This window comes from Equus asinus, chromosome 7 (genome assembly GCF_041296235.1).
Source record: "Equus asinus isolate D_3611 breed Donkey chromosome 7, EquAss-T2T_v2, whole genome shotgun sequence".
NCBI classification, from domain to species: Eukaryota; Metazoa; Chordata; class Mammalia; order Perissodactyla; family Equidae; genus Equus; species Equus asinus.
In genome coordinates, this window is record NC_091796.1 from 28,189,256 (window position 1) to 28,214,621 (window position 25,366).

Consider the following 25,366-nt stretch of genomic DNA (forward strand, 5'->3'; position numbering starts at 1 on the left):
CCTGGCCTCTACCCACTGGAAGCCAGTGTGACAGCCAAAAAGTTTTCCAGAATCACGAAATGACCCCCCAGGGGCAAAAATCACTCCAGTTGAGAGCACTGCTCTAACTCAAAAGTTTTAAGCCCTAAACCTGCAACCTAAATATTTTCTTCCTGGCTGAAACTTGAAAAGAAAGGAAGCTCTAAACAGTGCCCTTCAGACACTGTGGATCAGTTCTCTTCCTCTCACAATACCCAGCATGTCAGCAGCCTTCATTGTAAGGGCTTGCTCCTTTTTAAAGGAGGTAGGTAGCCAAACTCAAGTGCCTTCCAATTTCCTCCTCTTGCCAGTTATAGAACGGGCATCGCACGGAAAACAGAACTGAGCATAGATGGTCCAGGTAAATGTAACACTTTTATTTTGAGGGACGGAAAATTGAGGAATAGGAGCATTATTTCTGTGTGCAGAGCCAGCAATGGGAGCCAGGAACCTCATTTGAAAGACCTACGCTCTCTTCAAACCTGAACAAAGGGAAAGTATCTCATGAGCTGGGTGGCTTTGCTGATAAAGTTTTCAAATGCATCACGTGGAAAATATCTAGGTAAACGAGGCAGTACAAGTCTGGGTCTCTGTTGTGGGGGCGGGGCAAGGATAGGTGGGCGGAGGGGATTTCCAGGACAGTGAAGCTATTCTGTGTGATATGACTACAATGGTGGATGGAGGACATTATGCATTTGTCAAAACTCGGAGAACTGTACAAGAGTGAACCTTGATGTAAACTGTGGACTCTAGCTAATAATGATATATTGATTTTGGTTCATCAATTGTAACAAACGTACCCCACCAACGTAAGACGTTAATAATAGGGGTGACTGTGTGGGGGTAGGGAGTTGCCAGTAAATGAGAACTCTCTGTACTTTCTGCTCAATTTCTCTGTAACTATAAAACTTCTCTAAAAAATAAAGTCTATTAATTGTTTCAAAAAGCATGTGTCTGGAAAAGTAGAGGTCAAAGAGGAATCCTCTCTGTAAATATTTGTAAGGTAACATACCCTTCTTGTGTTAAATAATGCAAAATCAAAATAAGAAGATTTTTTCGCCGTGCTTCTGTCCTCATCTCGTACTGTGAACAAAAAGGAAAATTTAGATGGGACGACAATGAGATATAACATTCCTTTTATAGCAATAAACCCCTGAAGGTAATGTAACCTGTCAAAACCAAGAAGCCTGACTTAAAGGCTGGAAGGCATTTTGAGGTCTCGAAGGACATATAAAGTTGTTTTCCATTGTTATTTTCTTCTTGGAGCTGCCTTCTCGATTATAAACTGAAGACATAATGAATTAAGTTAGGATTGTGCTTTACTAGTTAACCTCTTACTGCCAAGCTAATTGGCACTTTATTGCTGGTAACCACAAAGAAATGAACACACACATTCCTACATGGACCAGGTTAAGGAAGTGATGGTAAAGATAAACTCATGAGCCAGAGATCAGCTCTGACTTCACAGGTACTTACCTGCTGCTACATCTTAGGTCCACTCAGAGTCCCACCCAGTCTCTGCACAAACGTGGAGACAGTTCCAACAGACCACCCAGGGAGACTGCACAGCCCAGCGTTTAGAATATACCCTGAGAGCAGCAGAGGCCATAAAAGGGACATTCCTGCGTAATAACGTCCTTATTCAAACTGGATGAATTTGTACATTGTGCTGTGTTTACTTATCTGAGATCTCAAATTCCCCTGAAATGTATTCATAAAACACTTACTTTCAATAATACTTCCCTTATTTGAAAATAACTCACCTAACATCTTCGTCTAAGGAGAACACAGGTAAGAACTGGATAAAAGTAAAAAAGACCCCTGAGTGGCCCAGATTTCATCATACAATCTATGCACAGACACTCACGCTCGTGACACATATAAAAACTTTACAGGCATTCGTCCAAAGCTTTCTAAAATTTAACGTAATAAAATTAAAACATACGTAAAGGGGCCGGCCCTGTGGCCGAGTGGTTAAGTTCATGTGCCCGGCTTCGGTGGCCCAAGGTTTCGCCTGTCATATCCTGGGGGCCCACATAGCACAGCTGGTCAGGCCATGCTGAGGCGCTGTCCCACATGCCACAACTAGAAGGACCCACAACTAAAATATGCAACTATGTACTGGGGGGCATTTGGGGGGAAAAAGCAGAAAAAAAAAAGAAGATTGGCAATAATTATTAGCTCAGGTGCCAATCTTTAAAAGAACAAACAAACCATATGTACAGTTATTTAAAAATCAAATAGCATTATAATTTTTTTCTTTTTAAGTTGCTTTTTTTTTTTAACTTAACTTTCTTTTTGTTTATTTGTTTGTTTTTGAGGAAGACTGGCCTTGAGCTAACATCTGTTGCCAATCTTCCTGTTTTTTTTCTTCTTCTCCTCAAAGCCCCCCAGTACATAGTTGTATATTCTAGTCGTAGGTGCTTCTAGTTGTGCTGTGTGGGATGCCGCCTCAGTATGGATTGAAGAGCAGTGCTAGGTCCCTGCCCAGGATTCAAACCAGCGAACCCAGGCCACCGAAGCGGAGCGTGTGAACTTAACCACTCGGCCAGGGGACTGGCCCCTTAAGTTGCATTTTTACTGTGATAAAATATATATAGCATAAAATTTACCATTTTGACCATTTTCCAGTGTACAGTTTAGTGGCACTAAGTACATTCAAATTATTATGCAACCATCACTACCATCCATCTTCAGAACTTTTTTATCTTCCCCAACTGAAACTCTGTATTCATTAAACAATAACTCCTCACCTCTGTTCCCCTCCCCCCAATCGCTGGCAACCCCCATTCTACTCTCTGCCTCCATGAATTTGCCTATTCCAGGAACCCATATAAGTGGACTCACACAGTATTTGTCCTTTTGTGTCTGGCTTATTTCGCTCATCATAATGTCATCAAGTTTCACCCATGTCACAGTGTGTCAAAATCTCTTCCTTTTTAAGGCTGAATAATATAGTACTATAAATTTTTTTTAAAAAATGGTCTTCTGCCCCACTCCATTACTCGACCCCCCACTCACTCCTTGGAAGCAACAACCTTAATTACGTTCTCTGTTTCTGCTATTTACCTCCACGTTTCTAAATATACCACTGTTTCATGATATATGAATACTAGACATTAACTCTTCACTTTCTGTTAAGGTAGATGAGGATTAAACTGTCTTACACAATTCTCACCCACCCCTCCTCATACAGTTATATCAATATTCAGTGATGACATTATTATGATGGTATATTAATGTTCAAAAAGTACTGTGGTTACTTTTCCACTTCTGTACAAAATTATCTTTCTGAGAAGAATAATTGCCTCATTTTTTAAATTTGGCTAACTTTCTATATACCTATAGCTAATTTTCAAACACCAACACATTTGTAAAAGTCCCTCATATCACTTTCTACACTACCAAATACACCGAATAGTGTGTCAATTACACATCCCCCTCCCTCTAGGGTCTAGAGTCTTTGAGATTTCCCTGCATTGGATCCCCTAGAAATGGAGTCTTCTCCTTTACTGCTCACTCGCTTCATTTAGTAGTTCCATCCTCTTGAGTAAAGGTACACAGAGATAAATGTGGTTGAGAATTTGCACGGCCAAAAGTGTCTTGATTCTACTTTAAATTTGATAGTTTGAAAGGGCATAGCATTGCAATTCTTATTCCTTTGCATGTAATGTGTATTTTCTGCCTAGGCAGCCTTTAGCATCTTATTTTGAACTCTGGTGTTCTAAATTATACAACTTCCTTGGTGCGGGTCTTTTTCCATTCACTGTGCTGGCTGTTGTCAAGCGGGACATTCCCACGGTCCCATTCTTAGAAAATTTCTTTTATTTCTTTGATAAATCACTCCTCTACGTTTTCTTTTCCTTTTTTTAAGAACTTCTATTAATTGAATGGGGCGTATCCCAGATTAATCTTTTAGGATTCTTTTTTTTTTTTCCTATAGTGTCCCATTTCTTTGTTTCTTTTTTCTATTTTTTTGGGCAATTTCCTTCACCTTGTCTTTGAACCATTCTACAGAATTTAGTTAGACTACCGTATTTTTAATTTCCAAGAGTTTGTTCTTATTCTCTGATTGTTCCTTTTTCACATCGTTTGCTTCTTGTTTTTTGAATGCACTATTCTCTCACTTCAAAGTCATAATGAAGAGGTTCAATTACGTTCAATATTTGCTGTTTAAGGAGGCATGTAAAACACTCTAAACCTATTTTATAAAGATATCCATCCAAAACAATTCAAATAAAATGTTGATGCTTAAGGTGATAAGCTTTTACTCAGATTGCTAGAAAACACGGCAAGTAAAACAAAGTATCACTTATTCAACCAAAACTTATGTTGTTTTCTGCCATTCAAAAGGTAGTTATTGTTTTTAAAAATGAATTTGCATTTTATTTATTACACAGCTTTACACACATTTGTTGTTTTATTGATGCTGTTAGTTAAAAGTTTTGCTTTGAATTTAGTCTAAAATAAATAAAAATCAGTGTTCTCAGAAGTCCAACAGAAAAGGAGATTAAAGGAAAATTACAATCTTCAAAGCAATAAAATATGTAACATAAACACTAGTGACTTAGACTAGGAGAAAATATTTACAAGACACATCTGATAAAGGGCTGTTATCCAAAATATATGAAGAGCTCTTAAGATTCAACAATAAAAAGCGAATAATCCAATTAAAAGTGGCAAAAGACATGAACAGACACTTCACAAAAGAAAATATACAGATGACAATAAACATATGAAAAGATACTTAACATCATATGTCATCAGGATATGGCAAATTAAAACAACAAGATATCACTACACACCTGTTGGAATGGTGAAAATCCAAAACACTAACAACGTTAATTGCTAGTGAGGATGCAAAATGGTACAACCACTTTGGAAGACAGTTTGGTGATTTTTTGCAAAAGTAAACATACTCTTGCCATAGGACCCAACAGTCATGCTCCTCAGTATTTACCCAAAAGAGTTGAAAATTTATGTCTACACATCAAGCCATGAAAACACTTGGGGGAAACTTAGATGCATATTACTAGGTGAAAGAAGCCAGTCTGAAAAGGTTATATACTGTCTGATTCCAACTATATGACATTCTGGAAAAGGCAAAACTGTGAAGACAATAAAAAGATGAGTTGTGGCCAGGGGTTAGAGGAGAGGGAGGGAAGCAGAGCCAGAAGATTTTTAGGGCAGTGAAACTCTTCTGCATGATATTATAATGGTGGATACACATCATTATACATTTGTCAAATCCATAGAATGTACACCACCAAAAGTGAACTCTAATGTAAACTATAGACTTTGGGTGATAATGATGTGTCAATGAGGTTCATCCGATGTGGGATATTGATAGTGGAGGAGCTTGTGCACGAGTACGGGCAGAGGAAATATGGGAATTCTCTGTCTTTTCCACTCAACTTTGCTGCGAACCTAAAACTGCTCTAAAAAATAATGTCTAATTTTTTTAAAGTAGTGACCGATTGTTAAACAAATATGTCAGACCCGATGTATTTAAATGGAGTCACTCTTCAAAGCAGTCATGTTGGCAGGCCATGCTTTTATTCCATCACTCAAAACATTTAAAATTGTCTTCATTGGGCCAGTCCAGTGGCCAAGTGGTTAAGTCCACGTGCTCCACTTTGGTGGCCCAGGGCTTCACCACTTTGAATCCTGGGCGTGGACCTAGCACCGCTCCTCAGGCCATGCTGAGGCAGCGCCCCACATGCCACAACTAGAATATACAACTATGTACTGGGGGGCTTTGGGGAGAAGGAGAAGTAGAAAAAGAAAGATCAGCAACAGATACTAGCTCAGGGCCAATCTTTGAGAAAAAAATTGTCTTCAGTGTAGATTAATAACCACAGTCTTCCTCCAGGCCACATTTACAAAAATAGTATGTGGCCACTGTAGAAAACTAGGACAATGCACAGAGACATAAGAAAAAAACGAAACATTTTGGTCACATTCCTTCCGTCTTCTTACTAAATAAGCTTCCCATGTGTTTTGATAACCTGTGTTCTTTTTCTTAAAAACACTTTGTAAGTATTTTTCCAAGTAATTAAAAGTTTTTTAAAACATAACTTCATTAATTAATGACCGCAGATAATGTACAAAAACTTCATCAACTCTCTGTTTTTGGATAGTCCTGTTATTTGAAGTTATGCCTCATCCAATTTAAGAACACACTTTATTAGCAGATATGACTATTTCTAAAATCGAAATTCATCCTCACGGACAGATCTGACAACATCAGGAGAGCTTTAAAATGTATAACAGCCCATTCTGAAAAAATGACACAGGGTACATTTCTCCCTCTGTCTTTGATGACACCCCTTTAGTTAGGGAGGGTTACCACGCCAGAAAGCGAATTACCAAGAAGAAATAAAGATCGAGAAGGCAATTACAGTAATCTTCTTTGCTATTTCGTATTTGTTATTATGAACATATAATTCATATAGAAGAGTGTATAAAACATCCATTCATTTTTAATAATAATAATAATAAAAACAAACACCACCCTGGGAAAGACCCCAAGCACCTTCAGTATCTTCAAAATTCCCTCACATGCTCCTCTCAGAGGTTTCTCTCCCTCCCACCAGAAGGAACTGCCATTCTCACTTTTATACTAATCATTCCCTTTTTCTTATGGTTTTACCAACTGTGTATGCCTCCTTTAAAACATATTGTTTAGTTTTCACATTTTTGAATTCTATATTAATAGAATATGCTTTATTTTTTGTAACTACTTTTGTTCCACACTGTGTAATTTCCCCAACAAAAGTTCACATCAGAGCAAAGGCTTCCATATGATCCAGCTGTTCCATACAATCTCTACTTTAATCATCTGCTTCCACTGCTTTCTAGTCCGTGGGCATAATTTCACAGTGTCTTACAGGCCGCTCTCGAATGTCTTGCAAAGTAACTCTTCTCTTTCCCAGAAGATGGAAGTATCATTAAATATTTCTTTAAGTCGCCCAGAGTACCTGCCATGGTGCCAAGTGCTAAGTAGAGACTGATATATCTTGATAGGTTCACTAGATAGTTGTTTTTTTTCAAACTGCAGGTCGTGAAATCAACTTAGGTTACAAGCAGTACAGTTTAATGCAGTAGAATTATCACAAAATGCGTAACAGGTAAGAAGGTTTAGTATTGCTTCGTGAAATTTAGTTGCATTTGCGTGTGTGTGTGTGTGTGTGTGTGTGTGTGTACTGGATCTCAGTCTAAGATGTCTTACAAGTTGGTGACAATAACAAAGTTTGAAAGCTACTATACAAAATGACATTATCCTGATGTCTGACACTGGCAGTTTTCACTCATCTTTCTGGAGATGTTGACAACAGCAACTCTTGGAGAAGACTGAAGTCTTTCTGATTACCAAAATTAGCAATGTAGTCAGTTTCTCCCTGTTCTAACTTGATTTGCCTCGCCTATAGTGCCATCTAGTGTATTAGGAGGAGGAAGCACGTCATGAATTCAGGTAGTTCCAAATGATCATTTGCATAATAATGACGACAATCATCACAAAACTCCATCCAAATCAAGTTTGCAAAATAAAAATATAACCGCATATTAAACAAGCAGTAATGAAATTTATGGGATATGTTTCTAAACGTACAAATTCTCAAACTCATGCTTGGGATTTTGACTCGGAATATTAGGAGGCTAGAAGGTACCTGGAGATCACTGCATCTCAGGAATCTGAGATCCAGAAGAATTAAGAGATTTGCTCAAAAGTCTGCAAAGAGTCGGGAGCAGAAGCCAGGTCTCCTGGCTCCCAGGCCAATGCTCGTCCCACTCCTCCCCTGATTTGACCCCTCCTCGTCAATCTCCACCCCCACCCCCCACACATTCACTCCAGGCCAGAGAAGCTCCTCTTGTAATTTGCCAAAACTGTGCGCCAAATCTGCCAAATCTAACAACTGTGGTTCCCAGCCAGTCTTCCTTAGCCGACCTCACATAGTAACAAGTGAGTGGTGTCTCTTATGATCCCTCAAACCTAATATCCCACAGTTTTAGTGGCCATTTCAAAGCAATTACTGGCTAGACCTCCTTCAAGAATTTACTCACCCTGCTGCAGCAGGAGTGGTGTGTCTCATAGGAGATTATGCTTTTTAATTTCTGAATAGTCACAGACCTGCTGTAAATGAAGCTAATCCATCTCATTGGTACATAAAGTTCTTTGAGAACAAAAGGATTTGAATTAAAGAGCTATGAAAGCCATGTACATTCTCAGAGGGACAGCACTGGACACTGACTGGTGCCATTCCCAACTGGGCAGTGCTTTGCAAACTGTGGGGTGCTGTGCCAATATCAGGGGCAGTGTTTGGTGGTGCCCAACAGCTGTTAGTTGCTTTGATCTTGTATTTCAGAGTCTCTCCATCCTTCACTCTGGAAACATGTGCTTCTTCCTAATCTAAACATGCACTGATGCAAATATTCTCTCATGACTAGGATACTGAAGAAAAATAACCAAGGGGTGTTTTGCTTATGTTCCTCAGTACCACGCACACTACACTGGGTTTGACTGATAGTTCTGAATTTCCTAAAGATGAGGGTCTGGGTAAATCCAGAAAACTCATTAGAGAAATAGAAAAAGATCTTGGGAGAGATGTCTTAAAAAGGGGAGGGAGGGCCGGCCCTGTGGCTGAGTAGTTAAGTTCGTGCGCTCTGCTTCAGCAGCCCAGGGTTTCGCCAGCTCAAATCCTGGGTGCGGACATGGCACTGCTTATCAAGCCATGCTGAGGCGGCATCCCACGTACCACAACTAGAAGGACCCACAACGAAAAATACACAACTATGTACCAGGGGGCTTTGGGAGAAAAAGGAAAAATAAAAAATCTTTAAAAACAAAAAAAGGGGAGGGGAGGAGGAAGAGAGGGCTGGGGAGGATGGGGGAGGTGACAGTTAATGGATCCAGAGTTTCTTTTGGGGGTAATGAAAATGTTCTAAATTTATCAAGGTGATGGTTGCAGAACTCTGCAAATATATTAAGAGCCATTGAATTTTAAATGCACATTTGAAATTGGTGAGTTGCATGGTATGCAAATTATATCTCAATAAGTCTGTTTTAAAATGCAAAACATGGGGAAAGGTAGAGAAAAGAAGGCTAAAATGAATGTAAACAATTTGCGTAATTTTTTTTGACCTGATATGTAAAATAAATGGTCTGACTGAAAATAGAAATAATTCCACGCAATATTTTGATTATTTAAACCGGAAATGGTGTGGGGGAAAGAGCTGCATATCATCCACAGCACGGTGAAGCCTGTTCACCATCCTGATAGCAGAGCCTGGTCACGTCTTGGGATGTGGCAATGACGCTTCTTTACTTGCTCTATTGGATCAGCTATAACAAGCTTGGTGAGTCAATGTGACTACAGGATAGACTCGCCAGACAGAAAAGAAAACACAAAACTATCTAGGTAGACATTTATTTCCCTTTATATTTTTTCTTTTTGGTTTTATCATAATTTGCAAATGCACATAAAAGTTGAAGAAATCACCTTAAGTTTTGTTAATATTTCTTCAGGTCATTTGGACAAAAATAAGCTTCTTTCGATGAGAATCTCAATTTTTTTTTTTCTTGAAGAAGATTAGCCCTGAGCTAACATCTACTGCCCATCCTCCTCTTTTTGCTGAGGATGGCTGGCCCTGAGCTACCATCCGTGCCCATCTTCCTCTACTTTATATGTGAGACGCCTACCACAGCATGGCTTGACAAGCAGTGCCATGTCCACACCTGGGAGCCAAACCAGTGAACCCAGGCCACTGAAGCAGAATGTGCAAACTTAACTGCTGCACTGCCTCTCAAATTTTTTAAATGCAGAAATTTTTAAAATTTTATCCAGATATTATCAAGAGTTGGCAAGGTGTGAAAGAATATGCACTCAGGGGGCTGGCCCCGTGGCTGAGTGGTTAAGTTCGCGTGCTCTGCTGCAGGCGGCCCAGTGTTTCATTGGTTCGAATCCTGGGCGCGGACATGGCACTGCTCATCAGACCACGCTGAGGCAGCGTCTCACATGCCACAACTAGAAGGACCCACAACGAAGAATATACAACTATGTACCGGGGTGCTTTGGGGAGAAAAAGGAAAAAATAAAATCTTTAAAAAAAAAAAAAGAATATGCACTCAGATCTAATTTGTGGAAACGTAAATTAATACAACCCTTTTATAGAGCAAATTGACAAAATTTATCAAAATGAAAAATGCACATACCCACTGACCCAGCAATTTCACTCCTGGCCATTTATACTACAGAAGATCAATTACACTATATTATAGAAATACTCCACATATGCATAATGATTAATGTTCAATGATGTTTAACACAGAATTATTTGTAGTCGCAAAAAATTAGATATAATCTAAATGTCCATTAGTGGTTAAATAAATCATGGTACAGCCTTACTATGGAGCACTATGCACCAATAAAAAGAATGAGGTGTGGGGCTAGCCCAGTGGCCAAGTAGTTAAGTTCACATGCTCCACATCGGTGGCCTGGGGTTTGCTGGTTCAGATCCTGCACACAGACTTACGCACAGCTCATCAGGCCATGCTGCGGTAGGCATCCCACGTATAAAATAGAGGAAGCATCCCACATGGAAGAACTAGAATGACCTACAGCTAGGATATACAACTACGTCCTGGGGCTTTGGGGAGAAAAAAAAAAGAATGAGGTGGATGGATATGCACCAAGGAGGAAAGATTTTGAGGACATCATGTTTTCTCTCCACCCACTCACTGCGCACTCCCAAATATTATGTGAATTAGGGAAAGAAAGTTAGAATTAAAAGTAATACTTAAATTTGACAAAGAAAAACTTCACTTAGTACAAAAAGTTTAAAAGGAAACGTTTCTCTTTTTCCCCTTTAATTATTGTTAATTTCTTGTGTAATAGCTCTGGAAGGGGTTTATTAATATCTCAACATATATATGCACAAACTTTTTTAAATTTACAGAAATGGAATCATTTTGTATATATTGCTGCATATCTTGCTTTTTTTCCACTTAATAATATATCTTGAAAGTCTTGCTATATAAGCATACGCAGATCCACCTAATTCTAAAACATATTGTAAAGTGAAAAATCACAGAAATAGGGGCCAGCCCGGTGACACAGCAGTTAAGTTTGCACGTTCCGCTTCAGTGGCCAGGAGTTCGCCAGTTCGGATCCTGGGTGCGGACGTGGCACCGCTTGGCACGCCATGCTGTGGTAGGCGTCCCACGTATAAAATAGAGGAAGATGGGTACGGATGTTAGCTCAGGGCCAGTCTTCCTCTGCGAAAAGAGGAGGATTGGCAGCAGTTAGCTCAGGGCTAATCTTCCTCAAAAAAAAAAAAAAAATCACAGAAATGCACATCCACACTCTCTCACACATAGAAAAAGGAAGGAATAAAAACCTAGATATGATAGCATAGCCAGAAGGTCCTACAACTAGAATATAGAACTATCTACTGGGGGACTTTGGGGAGAAGAAGAAGAAAAAAAAAAAGATTGGCAACAGATGTTAGCTCAGGTGCCAATCTGAAAAAAAACAAAACAAAAACCTAGATATGTAGTTACCTTTGGGGAGAGGAATGGGATGGGGGGACAGCAGTTTAAGTTTTAATCCAGGCACTTCTGTATTGTTTCAATTTAATACTTTGGCAAGTGAAAAGCGAACAAACACTTTGGCTTGGGTTCAACTGTTCACAGATCAGAACATTTCCAGGCCAAGGAATTACGTCATGGCCTTGGTAGATGAGCCACTGGGACATGGGAGTTCCCTGCCCCAGCTTCAGTAGCTGTGGGGTGGAGGCAGGAGTCCCGACACTGATGCTGGCCTCAGGTGTCCTCATTCACCAGGAGGGAAAGATCCATACAAAGTCACTCAACGGCCTCTCCTCCTCCACACCTCACTTCCCACCCCCGTGTCCCCAACCCCAACCTCCTTCCTTTCACATGTGTATACACAGAGGCAGAGAAACTTAGGAGTCTGATTGTCCACTATCTGCAGGCAGGGCCTTAGTTTCACGGCTGCCCTAACAAAACTCGAGCTGGAGGATTTGTTAGAATTATTTCCCTCAAATTCCTTTCAGAATCGTGGAGAGTTGTTTAAAGAGCGAACCCCTGACCTAGTGAACTCGCTGTAGATCAGGATGAAAAGGGAGGCCAAGCTCGACTCTCGGGACGGAGGGACCTGCAGATCCTAAGCTGATCTGAGCAAGGCAGACATATTCTTCAAAGAATATAAATAACCTATCCGAGGCTTTGGCTGATAAATCAGACGTTTTCATTACATTCCAGGAAAATGGTAGCTGTCCCAACCCCAGTCAAGAGTATGTCCAGGGTTTTTGGCTGGAATCAGAAAGTCTGGCAAACAGTCCTGATCTCTACGGCAGATGCTGGCGGTTGAGGGACGCCCTTTGGTTCAGTGATTCAGAATCCCGTCTGGTAATGAGGGAGCTTCAAAAGTGGCTTTCTTACTATGCGGATTGTGAAACGGCTTGTACCTGAGGTCTCCACGTCTTGAAATAATAATGCGGCTTTTTCTTTGAGATAAGTTTGATGGAAATACAAAATTTAACAAGCATAGAAGAGAGGGATAAGAAAACACTATTTCAATACCTAGTGTTAAATATTTAAGGTGTGCTGTTACTTGAAACACAGAATGGGGTCTTATAAATCTGCTAATTAAAAGTGTACAGTTTGCTAGATCTGTAATATATTTCTACTCATGCCATTCAAATGAGCTTAGAAAATTGTCCTCCGAATTAAAAAACTAAGGATGGGCCATCAACAAATGGTCAATTTCAACCGTAAAAGATGGTGTGCCCCTGAAATGGACACAATTAGATGCTCAATTAATTTCTGTCTACCAAAGAAAGAAGCCCCAGAAATGAACATCTAACCGAAATGTCTCGTTTGTCTCTGCTTCAGTAATCTGGCTGTTTTCTTCTTCCTCCATTTCCTCTGTGGGCTATTGTGCTACAGAAACGCCTCCACTATCAGATTCAAAATTGAATCCTATGATACTGTAGCCCGAGGAAAAGGAAGCATTGAGTATCATTCCTAGTTTTAGACCCAGAAGATATTTAGGAAATGTTACTGTATATACCACATGCGACATTAGTGCTTTTAATTTCTTTTTTACGGGTACAATGGAGATTAATTTGCATGAGCTCGTTTCAATTTCTGTAATAAGATACAAATTTTGCATTAAGTTTTCCATCTCAAAAACAAACAGTTAAAAAGGACACATTTCTTCTTTCAAATGTTTTTAGTATAGTTCTATTTTACAGTCCCTGCATCTAATATTCACTTAAAAGCTTGAATATATGTTCCCAAAGGTTCTAATATGTTTTTTGTTTGTTTCCTGATTACCTCCTGCTTCTACCAGGAAACTTCCTAAGTTTCAAATGCTGTACAACTTGACAAAGCGCTAGAACTAGCCAAAGGAGTGTCTACAGACCCGGGAAAGGCATTTATTGTATTTAATACAAAGTCAGAACTGGTGAACTATGCTCAGGAACAGTGTTGCATGAAGAGGAGCATTTGTTGCTAATCCTGAGTATGAACTGGTTATAGAATTTGGGATTTCAGAGAGGTATACAGTCTACTGAAACACAGGGGAATTTCCACAGCACACCATTGTTTTTAAACACTGAACGAGATGATGGAATTATGATACTGATGTTCTTTTCAAAAGCCCACGCTCACACCAGCTACTTTCTAGTTGCAACAGAGCTGCAGGATGGAGAGATCAGACTGCCATCACGGTAAGGCACTATCACAGACGCATGGCGTACACAGTGTGAAGTTCTTAGTATCACCCAGGAGGTAAGCGAACGAGTTTAACTGAAACCCAGCGAGCCGTCAGAAGCGACTTCAGTTCACCAGGGATAGAGCAGCAGGTGAAACCTCAAGGAAGCCATCAGACAAATCTAGGAGGGGAGATGTTCTGCAGAACAATTGGCTTCTTGAACAAGTCAGTGTCATTAAAAATAAAAAGTAAAATAAAATAAAAATAGAGAAGGTAGGGTGTCGGGGAAGCTGTGCTAATTCAAAGAGACTTAAGGGATACAACAAGCAGATACAATGCGTGATCCTGGATTGGACCCTGCTTAGAGCCTCGTCGGTTAAAGAACAGGATTTATGTAACTTCATCCTGGTAAAACACACATGTACATGCACGTATGTGTATATACACACAGAGGAAAGGATCTGAAAGGATATATGGATACGTAGATACACACTAAGGTTAACACCTTAGTGGGTTGTGGGAATGTAACGTTTTTATTTTATTTACTCTATTTGTTACCTATCATTCCTTTAAACTTGATTTTGTGATTATGCAAGTAATCATGCGATATTAGAACTGCCAATTTATATATTGAGCATATTGAAAACAATAATAACTGTCAGGAATTCTTAGATCTAATAAATTCTAAGACTTGAGGTATCTTTGTAACCTATGATGAGAGGGAAAATATAGACTACTCAATAAAAAATTTTAAGACAAGTGGAAAAATTTGAGGGAAAAGTTGAACAATTCCTCATAATGTATACCTATAGAACTGTTCAAAAGATCAAAAAATTTAAATAAAGGAAGAGCAACCGCTAGACTTTCCTGATTTAGGCAAAAGGTCAGGCCAGGTGCATTCCCCTAGATGTGGCGCTAATCTAATCAGATCTAATCTAATCAAGCGAGGTGTAATAATGCTGACATTTTAAGTTGAGACTATTAAGTTGATATTTTTAGCAGTAATAATAGTAATAATAAAATTAAGTCCTCCTAGGATAAGAGCAAGGGCCCTCGAGAATTCTTGGGGTGCCTTGGGCTAATCTGACTCAGGCCCTACTGCTGAAGTTCAGGTGATCAGAGCAAACACCCATTCATTCATTCAAGAAGAATTTATTTGATGCCTATGTCAGACACCGCTTTGGGGACAAACAAGATGCAGGGACTATTATGCCCCCATAGGGCTGAGCTGTTTGACTCTACACAAATCCATTTCTCTCTCTAGGCCTCAATTCCTCAACCTCTTCAGAGGGGTGTGCTTACACTGGACCTAAACTACTTAGATTCAAATTCCAGCTTCACCTCTTCCTGTTACGTGACCAAGTGCAAGTTAATTGGATTTCCCTAAACTTCCGTTTCCTCATCTGTAAAATGGGGGCAATACAACTCATTTCGTTGGTCGACAGCAGGCACACGGCGCTAGGTCCCTGCTGATCGATTCCCGCAGACTCTCGGGACTGGAGCAGGGCAGGGTGACCCACGGACCACCGACTGGAGTTAATCTAATCAGCGAGTGGCTCGCAGCCACCGCAGGGGGGCGGGGAGGTGCACAGGATGTAGGGGGTGGGGGAGGGAGGAGTGCTTATAAGGCCAGGCTCCGGCGCTGGAGCTTCATTCCATCTTGGACTGCTCGCAGGAGAGGTCGTTGCACCCCGTGGCCTGCACGCCGAGGACCAGAAGCGGGCTCCCGGCGTGCCCAGTCGCGTGCCCCCATTCCCGCCCGCGAGGGGCCAGAGGCACCTGGGTCTCCACCGGGACGCACGGGGCCACGACGCGAGCCAGCCCGGGCGATGGCGGCGGGGTCGGTGCGTCAGGTGGTGGCGGAGCTGCAGGCGCGCCTGGCCACCAGCCCCGACCCGGAGCGGTTGCGGAGAGACCTGAAGAGACTCTCCGCCATGCCTATCTCCGTAGCCATTCTCGCCGACACCGGGGTCGGCAAGACAGTCAATCGCCTGTGCAAACTCGAGCAGGTCGGAAGCCTTGCCAGGGACTTGGTGGCCCAGTGGAAGAAGCTGGTTCCTGTGGCAGGAAACGCTGAGCCCAATGAAAGGGTCTTGGAGAAGAGCGGTCCCCGAAAGCGCCCCAGGGACGCCCTTCAGAAGGAGGCGGAAATGCCAGGAGACCACCAAGCACACGGCAAAGCCTCCAGCGGCCCATCGGACGGCTCTGAGCACAGACGGAGAAAACACAGAAACCCCCCAGAGCTCGAGAGGCCCCACCAAGAGTCCCACAGTCGTGAGAGGGCAGAGGAGACAAAGAAGTGCCACAGAGTTTCTCCAGTTTATTCTTCGGAGCAGGAATTTTCTGGTTATGGCCAGTCTCCTCCATCGGCTGCCGGTCCTCATCAGACGTCCAGGGACCATCGCGGACGCCCGGCCGAGGGCCACATTGCACGCCAGAGGCCTGGAGAAGGCCACTCTGATGCCTCTCAGGACAGACGGCGACTCAGCCAAGAACGGCACCCGGGTGCACCCCAGGGGGAAGCGGCTGTGAGTCAAAGCAAGGGGCACCAATCTTCCCACCAGGACAAACGCCCAGTGGGTGCCAAGGGACAGAAGTCCTCGGCTTTGATCAGTCGGAAATCACAGCAGGCCTTCCCCAGAGAGGACAGCCCAAGGCCTCTCTTCCGGGAGAGCGCAAAGGAGAAGCCGCCCTCTAGTGGCCTCGAGAAAGAGAAGGGGAGAGAGGGCCGCCGTGTCCGGAAGTTCTCACCCGCCTCCGAGGTGGCTTCAGACCACCACCTCAAAAAGCGAAAGCGCGGGGACTCAGAGAAACCCAAATCGGACCAAAACAAGCCAAGTCTAGACACCTTAGACGTGGGAAAGGGGCCAGGAGGCCTGTTGCCCAAGGTAAAAGAGAAAGTTTCTAGCAACCTAAAGACTCAAGATGGGAAAGTCAAAACGCCTCATTTGGATAGAAAGCCGGTGGGCTCCCCCCCTGAAGTTGAGGAGGCAGATATGGATGATGAATTCCAGCCGCCCACCGGGTCTTTTGAGTCATACCTCAACTACGATCAGCCCCCAAAGAAAAAGAAAAAGACTATGAAAACTTCAGCCACTGGTCTTAAAGAAAAGGGACCTGAAAAGAAGGATTCTAAAAGCACTAGTGAAAACTTGAACTCAGTTCAGGAATTACCTAAGGTGAATGAAAACTCAGAGAAGCTGCAGCCGCCTGGAGCTGACGGGGCAGAGCTGAAGAAGGTCCCCACTGATGCGTTTCCAGTGTTGCCAGACCTCCCATTGCCCAGCATCCAGGCCAGTTGCCGTGCGCTTCCTGCCTTTGAATGGATGCCCTCCTTCCAGCCAAAGCCAAAAGCACTGTCTTCCCCCAAGGAAGAGGAAGAAGCCGGTTTTACTGGCCGCAGAACGAATTCCAAGATGCAGGTGTTTTCTGGTTTCAAGTGTGCATCTCTCGCCAAAATGATGACCTTGCGCCAGCAGTGCATCCGGGTACTCAAAAACAACCTCGACTCAATCTTTGAAGTGGGAGGAGTCCCGTATTCCGTTCTTGAACCCGTTTTGGAGAGTTGTACCCCTGATCAGCTGTATCGCATAGAGAAATACAATCACGTACTAGTTGAAGAAACAGATGAATTATGGAAAATTCATTGTCGCCAAACCTTCAAGAAAGAAAGGCAGGAAGAGCATGAGTCCTGGCGGGAGATGTACCTGCGGCTTCAGGATGCCAGAGAGCAGCGGCTACGAGAACTGACAGTGAACATCCGGTCTGCACAGGCTGATATGCCCAAAGGCCGACAAACAAAGATGGTCCTTTTCAACTCTGTGGCCAAGCCGCCTTCTGGCGTTCCAAGGAGGCAGAAGTTTGGAACAGGAGGAGCAGCTGTCTGGGAAAAAGCCTTGATCAAGCCAGCCCCAGACACCACAGGAAGCAGCCCTGCGCCCTCCCGCAGTGCCAGCAGCAACAGCATTAACCTCATCTCTGAGAAGCTGGGCTCTGACTGCCCAGGCACCACCAGTGCCCAGCTGGTGCAGGTGGTCAGCAGCAGGAAACCTGGGAAGAAAATTGCCCCATTGATGGCCAAGACAATCAAAGATTTCAAGAAGAGATTCTCCCGACGATAAACTGAGGCCTTGCCTTGGAGATGGAATTTGAGGGGAGGAATACAAGGGCAGTGGTGGGACTTCCAAAGGAGACCAGCGTCTTTTGCTTTGTGGAAACGTTTGGACTCTGACTCCTGTAGTTTTCAGGTGTCACACTTGCAAACCCACATGCCACAGGCACTGCCTCCCCGCTGGGAGAACACTTTGGAATTCTAAAGATGGGAAGCTTCAGTCTCACTGAGGATTTTAGGATCAGTTATACTTTTGTTGTTTATTAGCCTCTTTGTAAACAGTAAGACATAGTTAATTAATAAGTATTATCCCCTGATTGTGTTTATCTTAATAAATAAATAAATGAAAGTACTTGACATGGTTTTTTTTTTTAAATCTCAGAGTAGATAAGACCTTCTTAGACACAAACCTAGAACTCATTAAGTATAAAAACTGATACATTTGACTATGTAAAAATAGTCAAAAACAAGGTCAAAAGATAAGGTGGGAAAGATATTTACAACTCACTTAACATTCAAGAAGACAATACCCTGTATATATAATGAGTGTCCACAAGTCAATGAAAAAACAGACTAACAATTTACTAGAAAAATGGGCCAAATATGGGAAAAGATGTTTCACAGAAAAAAAAAACCCACAAATGACTCCTAAATATATGAAATATTCAGTCTTATGCAAATAATAAACACAATGTGACAAATTTTCATCTATTAGGTGAGTAAAGTTCAAAAGAGTAATAGCCTGCTGTGTTGGAGCAGATTCTCATGCATTACTAATAGATGTATAAATTGATACAACTTCTATGGAAGTTAATAGGCAAAATGTTAAATGTATATATTCTTTGGTACAGCAATATCACTTTTAGGATGAAAGGCTGACTATATAAATGGATAATGGCCAGACCCACATAAGCTCAGGAAGCCAAGCCACAAACTCTGCAGCAACCATCCCAGAAAACCAAACCACAAACTCTACAGCAATTAGTCCAGGAAACTAAAACACAGCCTCTGGGTCAGTTGGCCCAGAATTGTCAGGATTTGGTCAACAAATGCCAGCCTCCCTATTTTTGCCCTTCGCTTCCAAGTCAGGACTAACCAGAGAAAGCCAAATATGCTCTCCAAATCAATCACATAAAATGCCCTGCTTCTCTTAGCTGGCCTCCAGCTTCCCGAGTCAACAATCTCCAATCAGAAAATGCCTGGAGCCCTCCCTTATTTTCATTATAAAGGTTTCCCACGCCCAGGCCTGCCTTTGATTTCCTGCCAATGCAAGTGATGGCAGCTGACTCCTTTGCTACAGCAAGCTCTAGATAGATAGCCTCTGTTTGTTCTCATTTGGGTGGTTTTCATTTAGTTTCATCACAAGAATTTTATTCTACAGATACAGTGTCAAATATACACACATACAAACTCTTTGATATAGTAATTTCACTTATAGCATTTTATCCTGCAGATATACGTGCGTGCATGCATGTGTGTATAGTCATCAATGCACAGACATGACCGTGGCATTTGAAGCCACTTTTTCCCAAGAACATTCACCTGCTTATAAGAGGCTAAGATGCTGAATAGTGTGTTTGACAACCTCAAGGTGCTACAGGTGCAAAAGTTAGAATCTAGGACCCAGCAAGATAGGGGATGCTGGTAAAACCTGTGAAATGCTTGATCCTAGGAATAAGGACAAAGGACAAGTTAAGCTACCCAAGCTCAGTGTCCCATTCTCCATGTGGTCCAAAGAAATCTCAGTTCCTGAAATTGGATTGAGATGTTTCTGGGTCACTAGCACCTCCCGCCAGGCACGAGGCAGAAACAAGCCTAAATCACCTCTAGAGGAAGATAACATCATCCTTCATCTCAAATTATTTCTAAAAACCAATCATCAACTACGCTGTCCCACACAGTCTAAAATAAGAACAACATAAATGAGAAACATCAGGCATAACAGACAATTGAAACAGATCCTGGGACTCAAGATATTAGAACTACTAGACACAGACTTTAGAAAAACTATTTTAACCAATTCCATTTACTATATGTAAAAATCAAATAGGAACAAATTAGTGAAAGATGTTTAAGACTCCTTTTGTGGGCTGAAATTTTTCCCCCTCCCCAAATTCATACATTGAAGTCCTAATCCTGAATACCTCAGAATGTGACTGTATTTGAAGATAGCACCTTTAGGAGGTGATTAACGTAAAATGAGGCCGTTAGGGTGGGCCCTATTCCAATCTGACTGGTGTCCTTATAAGATGAGGAAATTTGGACATGCAAAGAGATGCCAGGGCTGCTCTCCAATATAGGAAAGACCATGTGAGGACACAGCTAGAAGGTAGCCGTTTGCAAGCCAAGGAGAGAGGCCTCAGGAGAAACCAAACCTGCCAATACTTTGATCTTGGACTTCTAGTCTCCAAAACTGTGAGAAAATAAATTTCTGGTTTTTAAGCCATCCAGTCTGTGATATTTTGCTATGGCAGTCCTAGAAAACTAATACAACCTCTATGCTAAAAATTGCAAAGTATGGCTAAGAGAAATTAAAGAAAGTAAATGTTTATGGATTGGAAAAATAAATATTGTTAAGATATTAATTCTCCTGAAAATTGATCTATAGATTCAATGCAATCTCATGAAAAGCTCAGCAGGCCTTTTTGGATAAACTGAAAATCTGATTCTAAAATCTATGTGGAAATTTAGAATACTCAAGACACCATTGAAAAAGAGCTAAGTCAGAGGATTTTATACTACTAGTTTTCAAGGCTTAATATAAAGCCACAATAATTAACATAGTTTGATATTGGCATGGGGATAAATAAAGCTATCAATGGAACAGAACAGAAAATTCAGATATAGACTTAGAAATATGTGGTAATTTGATTTTTTACAAAGTTGCCTATGTAATTGGAAATTTTTTTAAAAAGGTGCTAGAGCAACTGAATAATCAACTAGGAAAAAAACCTGTAAATTAACCCCTTCTCACATCAAACACACAACTTAATTGAAGATAACAATCCTAAATTTCTATATACCTAATAACATGGCATCAAAACAAATAAAGCAAAAATTGACAAAATCAAAAGGAGAAATAGGCAAAAAATACAGTCACAATGAGAGATTTTTACATGGTTCCTCAGTAATTGATAGAACAAGATAAAAAAAAACTCTAGGATATAAAAGATTTGAACAACACAATTAACAAACTTAACCATTCACTGAGCCATAAAACAATTCTCAACAAATGTCAAAGGATTGAAATCATTCAGAATATTGTTGTACGAACACAATGCAATTAAACTAGAAAACAATGTCAAAAAGACATCAGCAGACATCCTGTATGCAAATAATACACTTCTAAATACTTATGGGTTAGAGTAAAATCCCAGCAGAAATTAGAAAATATTCAGAATTGAATGAAAATGAAAATGATACATATTAAAACATGTGCGAAGCAGGCAAAGTAGTGATTAGAGGGGAACTTAAATCCTTAAATGCATCTGTTAGAAGAGAAAAAAGGAAAATATTGATGAATTAAACAACCATCTTAAGAAATTAGAAAAAAGAATAATAAAATAAACCCAAGAAAAGCAGAAGAAAATAATTTTAAGAATGTAAAAGTAGTGAAATAGAAACCAAACTTACAGTAGACAGGATCAGCAAAACAAAAGTTGGTTCTTTGAAAGAATAACAAAATTGATAAACCTTTGGTGAGACTGATGAAGGAAAAAAAGGAGAGAAGGCACAAATAACCAATGTCAAGAATAAAAAGGGAAGATGGTTACAGATCCTGTATATATTTATATAAAAATAACAGGATATTACGAACAATTATGCTAATAAATGTGAAAATGTAGAGGAGGGGGACAAATTCCAAGAGAAAACACAATATACCAAAACGACACCGAAAAGAAATTTAAAAGTATCAATAGTCTTGTTGAAAAGAATTTGAATCTTTAAAAAAATAAAACCAAAACCAACTTTCCATGGGAAATCCATCCTCAGATTTTTTAAGGCAAATTCTACCAAACATTCAAGGAAAACACAATGCCAATCTTCATAATTTTTTCTACAGAATAGAAAAAGAAGGTACATTTCCTAATTCATTTTATGAGGACAGCATATCTCTCATACCAAAACCTGACAAGCTCATCCCAAAGAGGAAAATAATAGGCTAATCTCACTCATTAATATAGATGTAAAAATCCTCAGCAAAATATTACCAAATTGAATCAGCAATATGTAATATCCAACATCAGTGTATCCCAGGAATAAGGCAAGTTTGTTTTAATATTAGCGAATCAAGCAATTTAGTTAATGTACCACATTCCAAAATAAAGAAATCATATGATCACTTCAATAAATGTAGGAGAGTGATAAAACTCAACATCCTTTCCTTGATTAAAAAAACAAAAAACGAAAAACTCTGGGCAGACGAGGAATAGGAGAATTGCTTTAACTTGACAAAAATATATCCACCAAAAAACCTACAGTAAACATCATACTGGAGGGTGAAATGTTAAAAGCTTTCCCTTTGAGATTGGGAAAAAGACGATCATGCCTCTCATCCCCACTTCTATTCAATATCCTATTGGAGATCCTAACCAGTAACTCAGGCAAGAAAAAAAATAAATGGCATAAGAATTGAAAAGAAAGAATTAACTCTGTCATTATTCATGGATAAGATGATTGTGTATGTAAAGAAAGCAAAAGAATCCACAAATAATTATTAAAATGAATAAACAAATTTAGTTATGTTGCTCAAATAAGATCAATATACAAAAACCAATTGTATTTCTACATATCAGTAATAAACACAAAATGAAGCTTAAAAAAAAAGAAACCATTTACAGTGATGTGAAAACATAATGGCATCAAGAGACTGAAACTATGACTAATAAAAGAAGGACAAAATCTTTATGCGGAAAAATCTAAATTGCTACTAAAAAATATTAAAGAAGTCAAAATAAAAAGGGATACTATATACATTGATTGGAAGACTCATTGTTTTTAAATTGTCAATTTTCCTCAAATTTATCTTCAGATTCAATGCCATCCCAATCAAAATCCAGCAATCTTTGTGGAATTTGACAAGTTGATTCTAAAATATGTAAATACATGTTGTCAATAATAGGGACCATTTGACGAAAAGAAACAAGTAGAAGTCTTTGCTTTAATGGATCTCAAGACTTATTATACAACCACAGTTATTAAGACAGTGCAGTATTGTCATAGGACATAGACAAATAGACCAGTGGAACAGACTTGAGAGCCCAGAAACAATTCTGCATACACATGGACAGTGTGCGAAAGGACATCTTTTCAATAAATGTTTTTGGAAAAATTGTATGTCCTACCTCATCCCTTACACAAACATACACGTGCCCACACCCATGCACAAATCAGTTTCACACAGATTGTAAATCTAAATGTGAAAACAACACAATAAGATTTTTAGAAGATAATATAAGAGAGTATCTTCATGAGTTTAGAATAGGGAAAGACTTTCTGAGGGCACAAAACAAATTAACTGTAAAGGAAAAAATAAATAAAGTGACCTTTATTAAAATTATGCATTTGTGGGGGCCGGCTCTGTGGCCGAGTGGTTAAGTTCGCGTGCTCCGCTGCGGTGGCCCAGGGTTCGGATCCTGGGCGCGGACATGGCACTGCTCGTCAGGCCACGTTGAGGCAGTGTCCCACATCCCACAACTAGAAGGACCTGCAACTACGATATACAACTATGTACCTGGGGCGGGGGGGGGGGGGGTTGGGGAGATAAAGCAGAAACAAAAAAGATTGGCAACAGTTGTTAGCCCAGGTGCCAATCTTAAAAAAAAAAAAATCACTATGGCCTCAAATGAAGAATATCTGAAAAAAAAAATTATGAATTTGTGTTCAAAAAGATGCCATAAAGAGAGAGAAAAGACCTAGCACAGATTGGGAGAACTTATTCGTATGTTGCAAATATCAACACTTAAAAGGGCTAGTATGCAAATAGTGAACTCCAACAAATCAATAAAAAAGATAAACTAACCCAATAGAAAAATGGACAAGAGAAATAGACGCTTTGCAAAATGAGATCCCCAAATGGCTAATAAACAAACAAAAAGGTACTTGACCTTGTTTGTAATCAAGGAAATACAATATTAAAGATACTGATTGACAATACCAAGTGTTGATGAGGATGTGGCCCAGGGAGAACCCTCACGCACAGCAAGGGCGATATAAACTGATATGTCCGCTGTAGGAAATTGTTTCGCATTACCTACTAAAGTTGACTTATGGCTATTCTCTGTCCCAGCAATTCCACTCCTTGGGTCTGTATGTTTACTTGTTAGCTGTCTTCCCTACTAGAATGTAAGCACCATGAAGGCAGAAGCAGTGTCATTTTTCACCACTATATCTCCAGTACTTACTGTACCTAACTCAGGCACTCCATAAATATTTGTTGAATGAAAGTGTATGGAAAGACTTTCAAGACATGTAATAAAGTGAGAGGCGAAATACAGAATGGAGAAAATGATCTTTTCTGTTAGAAAATATATACATAAATATATATGCAGTTAGGACATGTAAATATATTTCTAAATAGATATACAAGAAATACTGATGATAGTTTCTCATAGGGTGAGAAACTGGAGATGGGCAGGGTGCAGAGAGTAGGGAAGAAGGCATTTACTTTTCATTGTACACCTTTCTGTTAAATACTGCTTGAATTTTTATACCATTTTTGAAGTCATTTATTAAGGTATCATTTAAATAAAATAAATACATCCATTTTATTTTATTTTATTTTATTTTATTATTTTTTCTTCTTCTTCTTTCCCCAAAGCCCCCTAGTACCGAGTTGTATATTCTAGTTGTGGGTGCCTCTGGCTGTGCTATGTGGGATGCCACCTCAGCACGGCCTGATGAGTGGTGCCGTGTCTGCACCCAGGATCCAAACCAGCAAAACCCTGGGCCACCAAAGCAGACAGTGGGAACTTAACCACTCAGCCACGAGGCTGGCCCCCATTTTATTTTATTTTATTTATTTATTTATTATTATTTTTTTTAAAGATTGGCACCTGAGCTAACAGCGTTGCCAATCTTCTTTTTTTTTTTTTCGTTCTTCTCCCCAGAGGCTCCCAGTACACAGCTGTATATTCTAGTTGTAGTTCCTTCTGGCTTTGCTCTGTGGGACACTGCTGCAGCGTGGCTTGTGCTAGGTCTATGCCTAGGATCTGAACTGGCAAAACCCTGGGCAGCTGAAGTAGAGCGCATGAACTTAACCACTCGGCCACAGGGCCAGCTCCATTTTAAGTGTCCAGTTCCATGAGTTTTGACAAACATACGCACACATCTAATCAACACTCCAATCAGGATTTAGAATGTTTCTATCACCCAAAAACGTTCTTTCTACCCCTTTGGTTGTTGGCAGAATTCAGTTCTTTTTGAATTGTAGGACTGCAGGCCTCAGATTCTTATTGGCTGTTGGCTGGAAGCTTCCTTCAGTTTCTTGTCACCTGGC

The 25,366-nt window shown here is 40.5% G+C and overlaps 2 protein-coding genes across 4 annotated transcripts in view; one reads left to right on the forward strand and one right to left on the reverse strand.

The window, feature by feature from the left end:
• Positions 1-25,366, reverse strand: part of KATNAL2 (katanin catalytic subunit A1 like 2) — a 78,795-nt gene that overhangs the window by 44,745 nt on the left and 8,684 nt on the right. For 2 of the 3 annotated variants that reach the window (XM_044774677.2, XM_014841299.3), the window contains exon 2: positions 1,031-1,101. The exons of the other annotated variant lie outside the window; for it this stretch is intronic. In XM_044774677.2, coding sequence (XP_044630612.1) covers positions 1,031-1,101 — 71 coding nt within the window. The remainder of the gene's footprint in view (positions 1-1,030; positions 1,102-25,366) is intronic. 3 annotated transcript variants of the gene reach the window in all.
• On the forward strand, positions 15,587-18,401 carry ELOA2 (elongin A2). Its single transcript, XM_014841295.3, has one exon. The coding sequence runs from the start codon at positions 15,587-15,589 to the stop codon at positions 17,876-17,878; it is 2,292 nt and encodes a 763-aa protein (XP_014696781.3). The 3' UTR covers positions 17,879-18,401.

Excerpts from the sequence above, each read along its gene's own strand:
- ELOA2 (XM_014841295.3), top strand. The coding sequence starts at position 15,587 with ATGGCGGCGGGGTCGGTGCGTCAGGTGGTGGCGGAGCTGCAGGCGCGC.